Source organism: Symphalangus syndactylus, chromosome 12, assembly GCF_028878055.3.
Source record: "Symphalangus syndactylus isolate Jambi chromosome 12, NHGRI_mSymSyn1-v2.1_pri, whole genome shotgun sequence".
Lineage (NCBI taxonomy): Eukaryota > Metazoa > Chordata > Mammalia > Primates > Hylobatidae > Symphalangus > Symphalangus syndactylus.
The window spans coordinates 63,814,120-63,834,269 of NC_072441.2; the positions used below are offsets into that span (position 1 = coordinate 63,814,120).

Genomic DNA, 20,150 nt, shown 5'->3' on the forward strand with positions numbered 1-20,150 from the left:
AATTTTTTGTATTTTTAGTAGAGACGGGGTTTCACCGTGTTAGCCAGGATGGTCTCGATCTCCTGACCTCGTGATCCGCCCGCCTTGGCCTCCCAAAGTGCTGGGATTACAGGCGTGAGCCACTGCGCCCAGCCTAAAACATCGGTCTTAAAAAAAAAAAAAATCTATGCTGTAAAGGCAGAACTCATTTAAATTATTTCAGGAGCAAAATACTCTTCAATTATTTTGTCCAAGACAAAAAAATAATAAATTGAACTTGGGCCAATATATGTTGGCTCAAATGTTAATCTCTAAGTTATCTTTTTTATATATCAGCTTGGGCAAGGCTCGTAACTTTCATGGGCCTCATTTCCTAATTTGTAAAATAAGCTTTAGATTAGATGATCTATAAGATTCTTTCTGTTTATAAAGTCTGTGAGTCTACTAATTCTACACAGATATTATTACAAATGTACTTATTTATAATTACAGTAGGCAGAGTATTGATTTTCGCTTTTATTACATTTTTCAACTCATGCTTCTAAAGTTTCACATTTACATTAGCTAAAAACCCTGTCACCAAATGTTTATTTCTATGTAAGTAAGTAGCTTCCCACTCTTTCTTTTCTATAGTTAAATGAAAAAAGTTAATAGGCTATGTATTCCACTAGGTAGTCTGACAAATTTAGTTCATCTTTTTGTCCAGGTAATTTTTAAAGAATAATTATTTGAAGACCTCTTGATAATAAAAAACTGTTGTTTGTTAATGTATAATCCACTTTCTATGGATTCAGAATTGGGAAACTTTCTAATCCCTGCATAGAATCTATTTATCTTTAAATGTCTAATACTTATCACATGAATTATTAAATACCAGAGGTTTTCCTTCCAGTTTCCAATTTCCCTGTGTAGCTTTTTTTCAGCAATGATTTGTTCATTTGGGCCTCAGCTCCGTTCGTTTAATTTTAGCAGTTGCCATAGATGATGTCCTAAAACAACCATTTATATTAATGTAAAACCTAGATTGCAGTTTGGCCTCTCAGATCACCAGGTAAAATCATGGACATTTATCTATCTCATTAGCATTCCTCAGTTCTTAATTTTTATTTAAGTAGTTTTTATTTGAAGCCTAGTCTATACTGCTACTTTTTTGTGTGTTATTATCTGTGTTTCCAAACTTTTTAAGTTATTGAACTGGATGTTTTACTTATTTTTATCACTAGTAAACTAATCCAATGTAGTGGAGTATTATAATGCTGGTGTGGAATTAGGGAAGAGAAAGAGGAAAAAAGAAAACTTCTGGACTAGAGATTATCAGGAAATAGGATAAGGAGATGGCCAATTTGATTTTTGCTCTAACCATATCCAAATAGAAGTTACTCTTGATTAGATTCTTTCCCACTTACCCTTTCCACATATATGCTAGTTTTTTTGAGATAGCAGAGGTAGGAGTGTGGTGAGGCTTGGGACAGGGAAGAAGCATAAGATGGATTAGTGGTTTTTCAAAATGTACATTGGGACTTCTAAGAAGAATTCCTATCTACAGGGAAGTCTAGATCAGTTCTGGTGCTAAAGGGATTTATGTCATAGTGTAATTATTTGGCAAGTAATATTCATCACTACTAGGTAATTAGAGTTGATTCTGTGTTTTTAGTATTAGTGTCTCCAGCTGCCTACTTAAAAGTCATTTTTTCAGTATATTACAGTTTTAATTTTTTTAACTTCTATCTTCGTAAGAACTATGTATGTATGTATAAGGATAGTATAGTACTGTATAAATTGTATCATTCCATCTTTAGGTGTCTTTGTAAGAAGAATGCTACTTTTTAAATCTATTTTTTGTTACCTGTGTTAGTAGGGCTCTTTAGCAAAAGTTCTGAGTAAAGTTATTTTGAAATGTTTGTTTCCTTATGCATAGATTCGATGTTACAGAGTCCCAGATCATAATTATAATATGCCAGCTTCTCACAGGAACCCTGGGGCCTTGGTTCTGGAACTTCACGGTAACTGCTAGAATATTCATGCTATCTGATGTACAATGGTGTGAACTCAGTAAAGACAGCACCTTTGTCATGCACAGAATAATTAAAACATGAAAAATCAAAAGTCTACCTGTTGGTATGTCACAAACAGGTTATTAGAAAACATAATTTTAATGTATAATATTAGGGCAATAAAAATCCACCCTATTAAATAAAATTTTTAAAAAGTGGTATTTCTGGTGATTTGATGCTAAAGTCAATTCCCCTGTTTGCCTATTGTGCCTGTTATTTTTATTCTACGTACTATTTTTTAAAACAAGTACCTTTCCACCAGTAAATAGAATTTTTTTATATTTCTATTTTGAAAACAGAATAAAGCAAGCAGAGTTTTTCTTAGGTAAGGAAGTTGAGATGATTCTATATTAATGTAGGAAAGATTCTGCTTATTCTGTTAACTTCTTTAGCATATACTTTAAGCAGTCTAGTACTAGTTCTGCTTGAGTTTACAGCAGTCTTTGTGTTGTATAATATTTATGCTGGAAGCTATTTTTATTTCTGTTTGTTTTGCTTAATGTTTTTCACTCTTAGTTGTGCTTTTGAAACTAAATATCCGTAGCTTTTCATGTTACTATAGTCATTCCTTGAATACTTTCCTTTTTTGTTGTTTTTCTTTTCAGTAAATACGTATTTCTCTAATGTACTGCTAAAAGTAATGTATCTTTTTCCTCTCTTTTTTTTCTTTTTTAATTGAGATAGAGTCTCATTTTGTCACCCAGGCAGGAGTGCAGTGGCACAGTCATAGCTCCCCACAGCCTTGAAACTCTTGGGCTGAAGTGCTCCTCTCACCTCACCTTTCTGCACCATCACACCTGGCTAATTTTTAAATTTTTTTTTGTAGAGACAGGTCTTGCTGTGTTGCCTAGGATGGTCTTGAACTTCTGGCCTCAAGTCATCCTCCTGCCTCAGCCTTCCAAAGCACTGGAACTACAGGCATGAGCCACTGCATTCACCCTTCTTTTCTTATAACTGCAGTTTTGACCTTATGACTTTTAAAAACATTGTTAGGAAATGTTTTCCCAGTAAGATAGTCCAGAATCATTCACACTTTAGCATAAGAAAAAATAGGGCTTAGATTCAGTTTATTTGGCAGTTCAGAGAATGTTGGAGAACTGTTCAAATGAAAACCTGACAGATCATTATATCAATGCAAGGGTTTATTAAGTTTCCTACATTAGGTCTCCTGCCCTGAAAGAAAAAGAATTGTAAGCATTTTAATATTGCTTCAATAATACAGAAATAGTGAATTCCTTGTTGGCCAAGTTCTTTTTTTTTTTTTTTTTTTTTTTTTTTTTTTTTTTTTTTGAGGCAGAGTCTCACTCTGTCACCCAGGCTGGAGTGCAGTGGAGCTATCTCAGCTCACTGCAAGCTCCGCTTCCCAGGTTCAGGCCATTCTCCTGCCTCAGCCTCCCGAGTAGCTGTGACTACAGGCACCCACCACCATGCCCGGCTAATTTTTTGTATTTTTAGTAGAGATGGGGTTTCACCATGTTAGCCAGGGTGGTCTCGATCTCCTGACCTCGTGATCCACCCACCTGGCTGAGTTCTGTCTGAAAGGTATATTTCAGTGTTGTAAATCCAGTTATTCAGTGGCAGTAATGATGGCTTTGAGGACAAATTCATATGGAGGGATATTCTGCATCTTTTTTCAAAATAACCTTGGAATGTGGAAAATACAGTTGTCCCTCCGTATCTGTGGGGAATTGGTTCCAAGATCTGCAAATACCAGAATCCAGGGATACTCAGGTTCCTGATATAAGGTGGTGTAGTACTTGCATAGAACCTATACACATCCTCCTGTATAATTTAAGTCATTCTACGTTACTTATACCTTACACAGTGTAAATGCCAAGTAAATAGTTGTTATACTATAATGTTTAGGGAATAATGACAAGGAAAAAGGTCTGTATGTGTTCAGTACAGACACAACTTTTAATATTTTTGATCTGTGGTTGGTGTAATTCCTGGATGCAGAACCCACAGATAGAGAGGGCCGACTGTACTAAGAAGTATATCGTTAGCCTCCCTTTACCCTTACACTGTCTTCTGGTACTTTCTCCAAAGACTTGTAGCTTTATGCTCATTGCAGTTGCCTAGATTTGTAGATTTATAATTTTTGATAGCCCCTTTTTTATTATTGTTGATTATACTTAGCAAAGGTCTTTTCCACCAATGTTCTTAATGAAATTAACAGTCAGAATATTGACTGTATCTACTTTCACCTTGTTTGTCTATGATAACAAAGTACCCTATATTTATAGAGCCCTTTCTATTAAAATTTTTCTAAAAACTAATGCATTTTAACATCATAAAAAAGTTTTAAAAATACTTTGTTTTCTCTGTATATACTGTCTTTTCTTTTACCAATTGCTAACTTGCGGAGATTTTCTTCTGCTTTTAATACTTATTGCTTAAACTGATTTGATAATTAAAATGAGATTGTCAAATATACTCTCTTTTTTAATGAAGTTTGGAAAAAACCTTCAGAAAGAATTGTCCTTAATAATTTGTTTCTAAGTAAATTTGATTTATTAGCATGTAAACTATAAGCTATTTCCTGTTATATTCCAGCATTTTTGGTGAAATTGTATTAGAATACAAAGAGTTTTAGCACTACATAGGAACAATACTCCGGTTTCTCTTCAAGGTTATTTTCTTTATAACCTTGGAAAAGTCACTTGACCTTTCTAAGTGTTCTCATCTACAAAATGGTGATATTTCCTACCTCCTAGGGTGGTTGTCGCGATTAAAAGGGTGAAGAATGTAATGTGCTTACTGTAGTGCTAAGGATATAATAAGTCTTCATTATTGCTATATTAAGACCTGTTTTAGCTGACTCCCAATGGTTGGCAAATTTTGTATTGTGCCAGTTAGAGAGGAAGAATAAGTTCATGATCCCTTTATTTAACTCAGAGATTGTGAGAGGATTCTCCTTTCGGGTCTTATTGTTTTCAAAGGTGATAAAGATAGACTGCCCCTTAAATTTGAGACCTATACTCTATTTCTTTTTATATTAGAGGACTTGTTCTATTCTAGCCTTTGGCTATATTTTTCTCTTCTTACTCAGAGTTATTCAATGGGCTTTTTCTTTTTAGTCTTCTCAGAAAGTCTGAAGATCCATATAGTCATTCATGTGGTAGGTAATGTGTTTTTAATAATTAAGCTTATTTCAAAAATAGACTTGTCTTGCTGTCTGTTTTCCCAATTTATAACACTTGAATTAAAAATACTCCAAGTTGTATGGTTAATGTTATTAATACTAAGATTACCATGTCCAGTTTGTCCCTTATCAAGGGTAGAAAGTAAAATATTCAAAGTCAGTATATTGAATTTTTAGGCTAATCTTTATTTCAGTCCACCAACAGTTCACCCCACCCATGGTATTTCTGGTAGAATCTATAATAAATGTCATGCTCTGGTTATCCTTAAGTTACCTAGAGCTTCAGATCCATTTACAGATAATTATAAACCTGGAGTTAATAGCTATCTAATCCTTGAGTAAGAATCTAGATGTCTTCAAATAGATGATTTTTTTAAACAAAGTGCTTCTCTTTAACAATAGCTCACAGGTCAAATTGTACAAATCGGGGATTCTTTGACATTGTGAATTTATCCCTAGTGCATATCCTATGTTAACCAAACTAATATAAACAATTGTGTTGCCAAACTACAACACAATTATATTTACTATTTATAGTTTAACAAAAATACTTACAAAATAACTGCAAGTGTATCTTTGACATGCATATGTCACATGTAGAAGAACAATAGATTGTCTGTTTCTGCTTTTAGAGGGGAAAGACATTAAAAATTTGTGGGAAAGATGATTAATGTGCTTAGCTTTCATAGAATGCCATTTAAATCCCTTCACATCCCTCAATTAAAACTGAGTTCTGGAATTCAAACCAAATGCATTTGTCAGGCATCTCTCTGAACACTGATAAACAAAAATGGAAACTTTCAAAATAGAAATTTTTCTCATAGTTAGCTAACTTACTTTGGAGTTGTTCTACCCCCTTTTAAAAGCTATTTTGCACTTCTGATGTAATAACTGCCTTGATCAGGGAGTTTTCTAAGCTTTTTTTAGTGATGAAGACCTCCTGAGATAGTCACTCCAACTAAAGAGATGCTCTGTTCCCTTGTTTAAAAGTTTAAATTATTAATATTCATTTAGTACACTTTATTCTGTCTTAATCAGTAGACCATTAGGGTGTTGTAAGGAATGATTGGCGTAAAGTTTATTACAGGCGTTGAAGGTTATTTTGACCTCAGACTGTCAAATTTATAGCTTCCCCATCAGATGAATGGTTTGCTTCTTTTTATTTTTTGTGACAGCCATCAAAACAGTGTTTGTTTCTGGCTTGTCATAGTAATTTAAGTGTATCCTGATGAGAATATTCATTATGGGTTATCCCCAGTAATTGGGAGAATTCTTTTTTGTCTTTTGACGACCTATATTAAAATGAAGTAGAAATAGGAAATTATTATTTATTTATTTATTTTTTAGACGGAGTTTTGCTCTTGTTGCCCAGGCTGGAGTGCAATGGCGCAGTCTCAGCTCACCACAACCTCCGCCTACCTGGTTCAAGCGATTCTCCTGCCTCAGCCTCCTGAGTAGTTGGAATTACAGGCATGTGCCACCACACCTGGCTAATTTTGTATTTTTAGTAGAGACGGGGTTTCTCCATGTTGGTCAGGCTGGTCTCAAACTCCCTTCCTCAGGTGATCCGCCTGCCTCGGCCTCCCCAAAGTGCTGGAATTACAGGCGTGAGCCACCACGCCCAGCCAAGAAATTATTTTAAAGCAGCACCAGTCAAGATGTTCATGTACCTTCATAGATATAGAAAATTGTGGTTAGTATCATTTAATTTTCTCCCTCTACAACTTTAGGCTGTAGAAATCTAATGCGACACATAAGAAATTTGTTTTCCCATATGTTTTGTTAAAAAATCACTCGTGTTTGGGTCCTCTTTGACCACATAACCCATGTGTCTTGAAGGGTTTTTTGTTGTTTTTTTCTTGGTGTGGTAGTAGTGGTCAGTTTCTTTGTTTTGGTTTTAAGGAATAGTCCCAACACTTGGGAATATTACCACTGATGATTCTCCATTTTTTAAATAATAATAACAATAAAAAGGAAGTGATTACAGACATGCCAAATCCCTGACCTTATATGATATTCTGTCCTCTAATTTAAACTGTGTATTTCCTGTATGGTCAAAAAGATTAAAATGAGCCTCTTTCTAGTATGTGTTACAGTAAATTGAGCCAATACTGAGACTTCTTAGTGGAAAGGTGGAAGAATGGATTGTCACATAACTAGCTGTCTTCTAAACAAAATCATAAACTCTTGTTTATCATTTCTACCACCTGTCCCTCTTAGCTTGCTTTAGTTCCCATTCCTGGGAATGACTTTGCACTGCATGCATCCTTTTTCATTGACAGTCAAGATTAGAACCACACTTCCAGGAGTGATGATAGGCAGTTCTCATGATTCAGAGCAGAAGATTCTCATCCTGGAGTTCAGAATATTCTTCTAAATCAGATAAGCAAATAAAAAATACTCTTAACTAACTACCAACTGGTAAGTAAGTTTCCTGGCCCTCTCTCCGTAACAGTAAGACATTATTCATCTAAATACAATGTCAGTATTAGAATGGTTAAGAAAATTCTGTCAAAAGTTTCAAATGACTATTCTATAAAACTTGCCCTAAGAATCCCAATTTGAGACTTTGTAAAGATCTTTTATGTTTCCTATTCTCTTTTATATTCATCCATGGTACAAAGATTAATTGCATGAGGTTCCCTCCATTTTTATTTTGTAATTCTATACTTCTGGCCCTTCCCCTTCCAAAAGGCTACTTCATATATCCAGCAAAATGTTCTAAGATGTCTACCCTCCTCCACCCAAGACAGAATCGATCATCTTTGACACCTACCTGCTTAGTCTCCTGAATCTGCTACTGAGTGTAATTCCCCTTATTGGCAACACCACTCACCAGGTCAGCTCTACAGATTCTTTTTAGCCTAATTCAGTCCATTTTTTTTTTTCAGTGTGTATATCAAGATAACTACATCACTGTATGTTTGCAGCTAAATAAGCTTCTGTTTAAAAAAACATTCTTGGGCAAACAAAGACCCATTTTTTTTAGTTGCAAGACATTAGTTTCAACCCAGTTATTTATCACAGCGTGACAGCTTATGTATCTTAAACTCACATTACAGATTATCTGCTTTACATATTTTTAGAAATGGAGGCTCTGTTCTGTTCTGGGAATTGAATCCCTTTGCTGTTATCTACTTTTAGACTAATTACTTTTAATAGGTAAATTATTCACTTTGTTGAAAAACTAGCATTATAAAAAGGTATACAGTGAGAAGTCTCCTCATTCTTATCTCCCAGCTCCCCAGTTTCTATACTGTACTCCCAATAGGTAGCCACTACTCTTAGTTTGTAATGTATCTTTCCAGAAATTTGTTATGCAATTACTGGCAAAAATAAAAGTAGAATATTATTTGTCTCTTTTTTTACACAAAACATAGCCTGTACACATTCTGCAACTTATTTTCACTTACTATATCTTTGCTACTTTTTATATCAGTATATAGAGAGCTGCCCTACTCTTTTTAAAAGCTGCAAAATATTCTATTTTATGGAAGTACCATAATTTATGTAACTATTCCCTCTGAGGGAATTTTTTAAAATTATGCTATTATAAATTTATAATTCCATAGTGAATAACCTTGTACAAACATCATTTTGTGCAAGCATATCTGTAGCATAAGTTCTCTAAATAGAAGGCATTTGAATCCAGTAATCTAAGAATGATAATCTCAGAATTGTAGAAAGTGCTAGTTTATAGGAGGAAAGGAAAAACAGCATATGTTTTGCTTCTCAATCTTTTTGCCCATGTTCTTTTTTTCACACTTTCAGGCTTCTAATTTCTGCTGCCCTGTGTTGTGCATGAGGTTTGTCTCTTCTTGACTGTAAAATTATTTTCAGCAACCCCAAAGCTAATTCTTGGCTGCTTTCAGTATCTTCTTTGCAGAAGTCTTAGAGTAGTTAACCTAGTAAGAATAGGAATTTGAGAACTGGAGGAGATTTTTTTTTCACACCTATAAATGGCAGACATTAAATGAATATATCTAAAGAACAGTAAGTTTTACAAAGTCTCAGTGATTTATGTTACTTTAATTAAAACACACCGTTTATTTCATCTGATACTACAAAGCACTTATTTCAAGATTTCATATTTTATAGCAGTGCAATGTAATCCTCTGCTTGATACTCAAAATTTAATACCTCCTCAATTTTTTTTTTTTTTTGGTGGGAAAGGTTAACCTATGGTTTCAGCCCAACTTCAATGAGTCAGAAATTTCCTTTGGAAAGGAGGGGTTTTTATTGCTCTTTGAAATTCATCAAATTAAATTAAAAGGCTATGGATTTTATATGATTTTGCTCTTAACAAATTTTTGATGCCTCCTTTTCCCCTTTCCTCAATATTTGAGATTTTTTTTTCTATTGTGCATGATAGAGGAATGCTGCTAAGCTTGCAAGTAATTAACTTGAAATTGTTGTGACTAATTCTGCTCTTTTGGCTTTTTGTACCTAATCAGAATTGATGTGACTGAAGTGCAAATCTTCATAATAATCATGCATTTGCTGGCAGTGATTGGAGGACCACCTTTTTGGCAATCTATGGTAACTTTGTTCGCATTGTGTATCCCATGTAATGCATGTTGTCTTTTGCTTGTGTTCTCTAATATGGAATAATCCAGTTAAAGGGTAATGTGTGAAATTATTTTTTTCTGAAAATGAAAAGTCATAGCAAACAGTAGAACACAACTTCTCTTTAGAGGATGGTGAATTTTACTACTTGGAGTTACGTAGAACGTTAGGACTATTCCAGGGCTATTATTTTTGAAGGCCATTGAGAATCTGAATTAGTATTGTCATCTCATTTTACAGATGAGGAAACAGCAGACAGTATAACAAGTTAACCAGTGACAAGATTAAATTAGACCTTTTATTCTCTTTCTTAACTACATGAGTCTACTAGTTTTTCTGTCATATACTTAAAGCTGAATAACAAATTTGAGATTGTAAGTTAACTCTGGTTCCAAAACAGGATAAATACCTGTTGAATGAAATCAGTGCCATGGAATTGTTTGAACGAGCTTGGACCTTGATTTCCAGGTCTACCTGAAATATAGTCACTCCTACAAACACAGATTCTTTTCCAAAAACCTCTGAGGTAGGGAGTAAAATATGGGGGCCAAGAACACGAGCTGTGGAAGCAGACCGTGTGCGTTTGACCCAGGCTCCATGGCCTACTGTGTGAACTTAAATCTGTTGTGTAACTCTCTCTAGCTTAGTTTCCTCCTCTGTAAAATGAGGTCATTAGTATTACCTATCTCATAAAGTTATTTTATGCATTAAAGGAGTTAATATATTGTGTAAAGCACTTAGAATAGTGCTCATCAAATAATAAGCACTCAAAAGTTGTTGCTGCTCTTACAGTTTTAATGTATTCTTTCAGATTGGGGTCGTCATAGTTGGTACTCCCCTGGTCATCAGTTAATTGCCGATTTCTACCATCACCCCTTCAGAATACAGTATTTATCATTCATTTGGTGAAATCTTAACAAAGAAAAGATTTACTAGACCTAAATTAATGTAATTCTTAAAAATCAGATTAATTTTAAAGTATAAGGGAAATTTACTGAGCAACATTTTTCCCTTACCTACCTCACTTTACGATGGAAAATTAGGTACTTGAGGAAGTGTAATTGATACACTACCCAAAGTATTTATTGCCAGAAATGATTTGTTAAGTATCTTTTGTTGGGAAGATGAATCTGTGAAGGGGGAGGAGATGAAGGAATAAAAATAATCCACAGTCAACTGGGAAAATTCTGAAACTATTCAGTTATGTACATAATATCATTCATTTATGTATCTTAGATTTCACTATAGAGACCCTATTGGCTTTTGAGACTAATGTGTAGGAAATACGAATTTTATTACTTTTGCTCTTTAGTAGACTAGTTCTTTTTTTTAATAACAGTTTTGCCTTATAGGAAGGAAATAATAGTTTTTGTTTTCCTGAAAGCAGATCATAAAGCCTAAAGCTTACCCCCACTCCTAAAGTTTTTATATCCCTTGACTATGTTGATTATTATTTTTATAACCCTCGTATACCAAAATTTTCCCCCCAAAATTATTTGTAATATCTTGTACATAAAGTTTCAGCATACCAATATCCAAAAAGTGGGATTTATGGCTTGATTATTGGAAAACAAGTCAGTGTTTGGTTTATACAGGGGAAGTATCCCTTGTCTGTAATTCTTGGGACCAGTATTTCAGATTTCAAATGTTTTCAAGTTCTACAATATTTGCATATACATGATGAGATATCTTGGTATCTTGAGATACCAAGTCCAAATATGAAATTTATTTTCATATACACTTTATACACATTGCCCGAAGGTAATTTTATACAATATTTTTAATAATTTTGTGGATGAAACAAAGTATGTGTATTGAACCATCAGAAAGCAAAAGTGTTACTATCTTAGCCACCCATGTGGATAATCCATGGTTTGGCATCAGTGTTACTCCTGACTCTGAATTTACATACTGCTCTTAAGCAGTCATTTTCTAACACTTATTTACACATAGATATATTTAGCAAAAAATAAGACAGTGAAAAGATAATGTGGTCAGGGTAGTGAAGCAGCACAATAGCATCACCAGAATACCTGTATGTTATCACTGTAAACCAAAAAAGTATCTGCAGGCCTTTTTGACATTTTCAACAATATCTTTATACCACACAGCAAAGAATAAGCAAAACACAGAAACAAAATTAAAAAGCAGTAATGCACTTAGTTCTTGGCCCCATGTCGGGCATTGGGGAGAACCTGTTGTTGGAATGTCCAGCCTGCACAATGCCATTTTATTACCCTTTGTGGGTGTACTTACGTGACAGGATATGGGTCTGTGCACAAAGATATATTGCAGCTATGAAGGGGGCTGGGAGGGTCATTTTTCCCTTGGGGATGCTGAATAAACTTTTGTGCACCTACGTTTTGACCTCGACCTGTCACATAAGCTCAAGTGTGGAATTTTCCACTTGTGGCATCACATTGGCACTCAAGAAGTTTTGGGATTTGTAGCATTTTAGATTTTGGATTTTCAGATTAGGGATGCTCAACATGTGTGCCTAATTATTGTTATAAATATGGAAATGCATAAAACATTGTAAATGAAGTTGTCTGTGCACGTTATATACATATCCTTATTTCTTAGGTGATGCCTGGTAGTAAATTCCTTCAGGTATACTTTTTACCTTTTTCTATTATGATTTATACATATAACCTACACATGTACATAGTAGATAAAATTTTTTATTTTATAAAGATCAAATGTTTTGTCCTGTCTTGTAATTAATATAACCATCCTTTTTAAATTATATATTTTATCTGAGGAACTCTCAGATTCACATCTGAAATGGAGTTCCCAGACCCAGTAAACTAGCAATCTAATTTCAGGATTCGTGAGGTGAGGTGGCAACAGGAAAACAGATTCTCCCCCTGCCCCTTCATCCTACTGTTAGCACTTTGGTCCTACTGTTAGCATCATTAAACTAAAAGGGAACAACCTGACTTCTCTGGTGATATATTTGGAGACTTAGTGAAATATTATGTTTTTTCTTTTTTAACAACTCCCAATACAGATTCCCATAATTGACCCCAGATCACTATATTATTTTTTTCTTTTTACTTAGCATTAAGGTTCATTACTGAATGTGCTGTTTTGAATTGCATTCTGTTAATACAGGAACAAGTACTACATATTGAGCTCTCACTTATTTGTGTGCCAAATGGAGAAAAGATATTTACTTAGGGTTCAGGTATGAAATTTACATCTCTTCTGAGATTGAGGCCATAAAATGGAAATTGCCTTCCAAATCCTCATTAAGTTTGAAGGCTTTTATTGGCATTTAGAAAGTAAGTTTATGGTCAGAACAAATAAAAACAGTGCAGGTGTCTTCATAAGGCTGATTCCAGAAGATCAGCTGTTTTGTAAAGGTAAGTGATTTGCATCTATTACGTATGGATTACCCATTCTTTGCCAGATTTTTTCCCCAAAGAGATGAATTTTTACCAAAGGTTATAGTTGTTGTTGTTGTTGTTTCCCTTTTTTTTTCCCAAAGGAAAGAAATTGTCTTCATGCATAAAAGTCAGTGCTTGTTTTATACATTGCAAAAAACAAAAAACATATTTTTTGTTTGTTACTTCCCCAAAAGACATTCCTTTTAGAATGCCTTGGAACTATCTTCTATCATATCTCTCTTTAAAAAAAACCTAGAAGAATATATTCTTACTTTGGAAGAGACTTAATATCATCAACTCATGGTTACTTTTACTGATGCTTGAGTCTTAAATGTGGTAATTGATCAAATTGTATTAAGCCATAAGGGACTTTCTGGAATTCAGTTAAGGCAACTAGGTGAGTGTTACCACTGCAGGTGAGGTTTCAGGACTCATTTGGTCAGACTGAAGACGTTCTATGTAGTATAAATTGATTATATCTCATTCTTGAACTACAAGACTTTAAAATGCCTTTACACTTAAATAATTCTGATAGGGTGATATTCCTTTGTAGACACTAATTATGTTAACATTTGCTGTATTTTGGTGGAATTCATTTACATTAAAATGATTTACAAACAGGCATTCCCACATTCTTTGAAGGAAAGTGTCTAATCTCAAAATGATACTTTTTATTTCTGCTCTGATGTACAAAGCCTATAAGGACATTTTATCATGCTTATAAGAAAACTAGTCAAAGTTTACTAACTGATATTAGTCTGCATTAATACAAGCTATTGAACCAAAAAACATGACCTTTGTAATCTGGTAAAGATACTGATAATTTAAGATTTTCTTTTTCTATCTCGAACCTTTTTAAAAGTGAATTTCATTACATTGTTATTATTTGGATGCATACCTTCATGGTATGAGTCTGGAGAGTTTTTGCCTGGCTGTAGGACAGACACCATGACCCAAAGGAATTCTTATTCTTCCCAACTCTTAAAGACTTGAAACTTCAAGCAGACCTGACATAAAGATGTCTTTGGTATAGCTCTTTGGCTATTTCTAAAAAGTGGATGCACTTTGGCCACCTTTGATAAGTTCCAAGATGACGACAGAAAGAAAAAGGTTGGGAAAGACAGAATGTGCCTGTCCTTTTTGACTTGAGGGAAAGACAATGTGCCACCCTCCTTGATCTTAAGCGTGGGGTGAGAATGGCAACACTTTGTGTTTTTTATAAGTAGTGCCAATTTTTAAAGGATCACCTGGTGAGACTTGGGATTCCTTTGACTTGAGCTTTTCCTTCACTTTGCCTCATATTTTCTTGGTAGCTCACTTTCTTTTTCATTGCTAACGTGGGGGCTAGATGTTTCTTCATACTCTCCCAAAACAGGAGTTCTACATAGAAAGTAAGAGAAAGGGAGAATATTTTAATCTTCATTTAACAAATGTGTATTGAGCCACCTACAATAACCAGGGCTCTAGAGAGTGTACAAAATCAATTCAAACAAAATCCGACATTCAGGAGCTTATGTTTTGGTGTATATAGCTAACATGTGACAGAAGTGATGAAAACCTTAAGAATCTATGAGACTTTGCTCCTAGGTCAATAGCTTGCTTCCTTACTTTGTGGTCCAAGCCATGTACTAATTTTCCTGGCTTTTCTAATGTTTGTGTTTATTCTTCTTTCAAAGGGCAACAATTTTTATGATCCCAAAGCAATTTCACCAAATTTTAAATAGAGTTATGACTCTCATTCAGTTCATTTATGACACAGATGACTATTATACAGAGATGGTACTCATTTAGTACCCTGGCCCTAATACAGGGCTGTCCCTGTAATAGAATAATGCTTTGCTTCTTTTGGAATCTGAGGGAAATATAGTGTTTTCCCTTTTGCCAGAGAGATCCTTTGTCTCTATGGAGTCAAAAGTGGGAGGGGTGGGAAGAGAAGCTGGGAACCAGGAAACTAGCCACAGTATTGAGTTTCAGCCAGGTGCATCAGATTGAGAATGTAATGTCCCTAGTTTATTGAACAAGAGCAGAAAAACCTCTTGGAGTTCAAAGCAACCGTGGTGTTGATTTTCTCCTTTCTTGAAAACAAGTTTTGAACTTAGACTGTAGAGGTTGGAGATTTAGGGGGAGAAGATAACCATTTAGGATACTCCATAAAGTTTAGGACTTGACTTTTAGGTTGCTCTAGTTAATTTTAGAAAATTTAACACTGCTACAGTACAACTTAAACTTGAACATTTGATTTCAATTTTTTTTTAGAGCTGCATTTTTGCAAGAGGTAACAGAGTTATCTAAACAAAGTGAGTTCTTGAGAGTTTTGAAGAAATAAAGTATCCAACCATTAAGATTTATGTCTTCCAGTCTTAACTGAGGTTTTCTATGTAGTAGGAAGTGCCACATTTGCTATTTGATTTTAAAAGTGTAGATAGATGACAGCTGTACAAAGTGTAAACGGCCCTAATTAAAATGCTTTCATTGTGACCAGGCATGGTGGCTCACACCTGTAATCCCAGCACTTTGGGAGGCTGAGGCTGGCAGATCACTTGACGTCAAGAGTTCGAGACCAGCCCGGCCAACATGGTGAAACCCTGTCTCTGCTAAAAATACAAAATTAGCCAGGCATGGTGGCAGACACCTGTAATCCCAGCTACTCAAAAGGCTGAGTCAGGAGAATCACTTCAACCTGGGAAGCGGGGTTTGCAGTAAACCAAGATCACACCGCTGCACTCCAGCCTGGGTGACAGAGCAAGACTGTCTCAATTAAAAAAAAAAAAAAAATTTTTTTTTTTTCATTGTAAGAACTCATGGCTTATTAAACCATTGGGGGCTTTTGGAATCTTGTTTCTATAATCATTTGTTTCTATTACTAGACTACATCATTTATTTTACCGTTGCTTTCTTTTCAATCCATATTGGACAAAATTTGAGACCAAAAAAGCTAAAGGGAGGGGTGCGAAAAAGAAGAGACTCTTAAATGATTTTTAAAATTCAGTACAAGTGTATTTCATTTTAAATGATGGATGTTGTGTTTGCAAAAATGCATGACATCAATCCACTCTGTCCCCCATACCTCAGGTAAATAAACACATTTTCGGTATACTTTATGAATATATTATTCACTTTTCTGAAAAGTACATTTAAACTTCAAAATTTTGGATGCGCAATAGTAGAATCTGTTTGAATGTACTTGACCTGTTTTTTCTCCTGCATGTGAATGCCTTCTTAATTGCCTTCTGCTTTTACTAGCTGCCTGTATCCTAACAATTTAGAGTTGGGAACTCTTCTGAATAGAAATTTTGTCTTCCATTCTCTATACTCTGCAGATTTTTATATCTAGTTGCAACATTTCTATTATGCTTCATACTTCCTCACAACAATTATGAATATTCTACAGATTTAGAGGTAGAATTCAAAAACATATACAAAGAAAAAGGCAAGGTGCACTCCTTTTATTAAAAGGCCAGAACACATCCTGGTTCACTGTTGCAAGACCACTGGGATGCATTAGGTGAACCTAACTTAGCTTGTGACACAAGTCAATAAAGTTGAATCCGTTTTTTTTGTTTTTTTTCAAAGTTGATGTCAGAAGTGAGATTAATTTCTAAATAGTCTCAACTCTTGAGACTTGCTATATTGCTTATAATGAAGAGGAAAAGGACACTTTCATTACTTTACATATTTATGTAATTGGAGGGAATGGAAAGTTTTGGGGAATATGAATCAAATATTAGACTGTTTTCTTAGTTTGTGTATGTTTTAATTGTTTTCTCTCTCTACCCATTAAAGATTCCAGTGCTGAATATTCAAATGAAAATTTTTCCTGCACTTTGTACTGTAGCAGGGACCATATTTTCCTGTACAAATTACTTCCGTGTAATCTTCACAGGTGGTGTTGGCAAAAATGGATCAACAATAGCAGTAAGTATGTCTTAAGATTTTCAACACTTGTTTACACTAGGACTTGGTTTTGTTGTCATTTTGTTTTTTATTTCAAATGTATAAAATCATTTGTTAATTTATAATTTTATATTTAGCCTTTAAAGAAACTAATGTTCAAAACTTCAATTTTATATATACTTACCCGCATTTATGTGCTTTATATATTCATACTTTTATGCATACACACACACAAACACACTTACTCACATGTTTTTTAAAGTATGAGCTGCTTTGTAAAAATAAGCCTGGTCTCTTAAGTGAAATCCTCAGTTTGTGCCTAATCAATTTATGCTGCTACTTTTCATTGGCTCTTCTAGTTTGTGATTTATAGAAATTGCTGCCTATCAGCCACCATGAGGTTCCTGAAAGTTTGAGTTGAACTGTTCTGCAGCAGATCCATGTAGTATCTGATGAGTACTGAACACTGTTAACTTCTCTTCACTCTGTACAGGGAACAAGTGTCCTTTCTCCTTTTCTCCATATTGGATCAGTGATTACATTAGCTGCAATGATCTACAAGAAATCTGCAGTTCAGCTTTTTGAAAAGCATCCCTGTCTTTATATACTGACATTTGGTTTTGTGTCTGCTAAAATCACTAATAAGCTTGTGGTAAGCACCTGAGTTTTTATTTGTTGTGTTTTTCACTTTCATCTTATTTTGGTTTTATGGCTATAGTTTTCATTCTGTAGCTTCGTAAATGGTCCTAGAGTTTGCCCTCCTCTAATCAGAATCTCTTGATATCAACATGGGAACTATTTTTACTCTTTTGTGAAGCTACAATTTGAAGTTACTGGAAGTTCTTGGAAAACATACAGCTTTTCACCTTTTTATCCACTGTTTAATTTGGTTGTTCAGTTTATCTACATTCTTCAGTCTCAATCTGGACACTCAAATTAAGGCTCCTTGTGAAAAGCATCTTTTGTAGGGTTAGTTGACATGATATATCCCTTTCTTTCTCAGACACATTTCATATTGTTGGGTTTTTAGTTTTGGGAATTCAACAGCTATTCCTAAATAATAATTGGAAGTTGATATCTGAGCACAATATGATTTACTGTGTAGCTCACAATTGTCCTCTTAGGAAAATGCCTACGTTATTCTGTTTTATTCATAGGTTGCACACATGACGAAAAGTGAAATGCATTTGCATGACACAGCATTCATAGGTCCGGCACTTTTGTTTCTGGACCAGTATTTTAACAGCTTTATTGATGAATATATTGTACTTTGGATTGCCCTGGTAGGTATTGTACTAAGTCTTATTTCATGGTTTGAGGGTTTGAAGGTTGCTTGTTTTCTTATTTTGATGAGCCAGTCATGAGAGTTGGTTCATATAATTGTAGTGATTTGGAATGTCAGAAATCCACATAAATGGGGCTGTGTAAGAGTTCTATGGCTTTGTATTTGAGCCTTTTATTGTTTGCATTAATCTTACTAGTCCTGCCTACATCAGGCAGGGCTCATAAATCGCAAATTTCTGACTGAGTAAAAAAGCATGAATTGGCATACTACACCCTGTGGGCCCATAGCCTGTTTTGGTAAATACAGTTTTATTGGAACACAGCTATGGCCATTCATTTATATATTGTTTGTGGCTGGTTTCATGCTGCAATGGCAGAGTTAAGCAACTGTGACAAAGACAATAAGGCCCATAAAGCTTAAAATGTTTGCCATCCGTCTCTCTAACAAAGAGTTTGTGTGTGAAGGAAAGATTGCAAGGAAATTGAATTATTTTATGGAATGGAAGGTGAATCTGTAGAGAGAACAGAGTCCACTCCTCTTTACTTTCAGGAAGCTTGGGGAGAGCCTAAATGGGTACTGAGAATGTCTCTTTTCTTTCCAGGTTTTCTCTTTCTTTGATTTGATCCGCTACTGTGTCAGTGTTTGCAATCAGATTGCGTCTCACCTGCACATACATGTCTTCAGAATCAAGGTCTCTACAGCTCATTCTAATCATCATTAATGATGTAATTGGTATTATATAGAAACACCATGTTTTCTGCAGGAAAGAATCTGAACATATTAAGGAGAATGGGGGTGGATAAGAACAAATATAATTTATAATAATCAGTGTTGTATAACTTTTATTCTTTATTGGTAACACTCCCTAACTATCCTGTGTGAGAATGGGAATTTCAAGTCCCATCTTGTAAATTGTATATGTTGTCATGCAGGGTTTGGGCCAAGAAAGCATGCAGAAAAAAATGCCATGTGATTGTAATTATCCTGGATTCAGAATAATATTGTGATGGGGAGCCAGATCCGCAGTGGTGGAGAGTTCTAATGTTGACTGTTTGCAGGCCAAAAGATGATTGCTTTATAATTTTAACAAATCATTGTGTTTTAGTAACATCCTTGTTTAGTGTCTTCTCAAGCTTTCTTTACTAAGGAATTCAGCTTGTGACACAGATACATCCCACTAGCTTGTGAGGTGGAACTAGTAATAAAGACCTTGAATTTGGATTGAAAGGTTTCCTATCTTTACATTGTTGAGGAAGTCCTTTTTTTTTTTTTTTTTTAAATTGCTCAAGAAGTGATTCTCTCACAGGCTTGGGAAATCCTGTTAGCATGCAGAATAATGTGGTAACTTTGTCAATTTCTCATTTTATTTTTTTAAATAAATGTATGATCTGAAAGCCAACGTTTTCTCAGTTTTATTCAGTGGAAATATTAAGTTTTAATGTTATTTTTTTTAATTTAAGCAAAATTTATTTCTGTTCTTTAATAAATAAGAAAATTTGGTCCACTGCATTGTTGTGATGTGTCTTGTGACGTTTCTATTTTGTAGAAACTTTAAAAAGGAGAACTATGTTCATTTTTCCTGTCAATGGTTTTTTTGTGTTGTAGTTGTCACCTATGTGATTATCAGTCAGTTAGAAATCTCAAACCCTTCCCCTAAATTTTCAGCAAGTGCCTGGGCTTTTCTAAGGGGTCACTTTGTACTCTCCTTTTCTGGCACTCTCCTCTTTGGTATCTGTACTATCGTTTGAAATGGGAACCAGGTATGTTTCCATTTTATACAGATAATTCAGTTGCTTGAAGAAGAGGGACACAGGAGAAAAGATTTAAACTATTGGCTA

At 34.6% G+C, this 20,150-nt stretch overlaps 1 protein-coding gene across 6 annotated transcripts in view; it reads left to right on the forward strand.

The window, feature by feature from the left end:
* CEPT1 (choline/ethanolamine phosphotransferase 1) overlaps positions 1-19,819 on the forward strand; it is a 46,206-nt gene extending 26,387 nt beyond the window's left edge. For 3 of the 6 annotated variants that reach the window (XM_063624602.1, XM_063624601.1, XM_063624600.1), the window contains exons 5-9: positions 9,633-9,717; positions 16,917-17,048; positions 17,521-17,679; positions 18,185-18,310; positions 18,914-19,819. In XM_063624602.1, the coding sequence (XP_063480672.1) occupies positions 9,633-9,717; positions 16,917-17,048; positions 17,521-17,679; positions 18,185-18,310; positions 18,914-19,033 (622 nt within the window). In that variant the 3' untranslated portion in view covers positions 19,034-19,819. Of the gene's footprint in view, positions 1-1,897; positions 1,983-9,632; positions 9,718-16,916; positions 17,049-17,520; positions 17,680-18,184; positions 18,311-18,913 lie in introns of all 6 variants that reach the window. The other 3 variants (XM_063624605.1, XM_063624604.1, XM_063624603.1) reach the window with 1 other exon arrangement.
* The last annotated feature ends 331 nt before the right edge of the window (positions 19,820-20,150 follow it).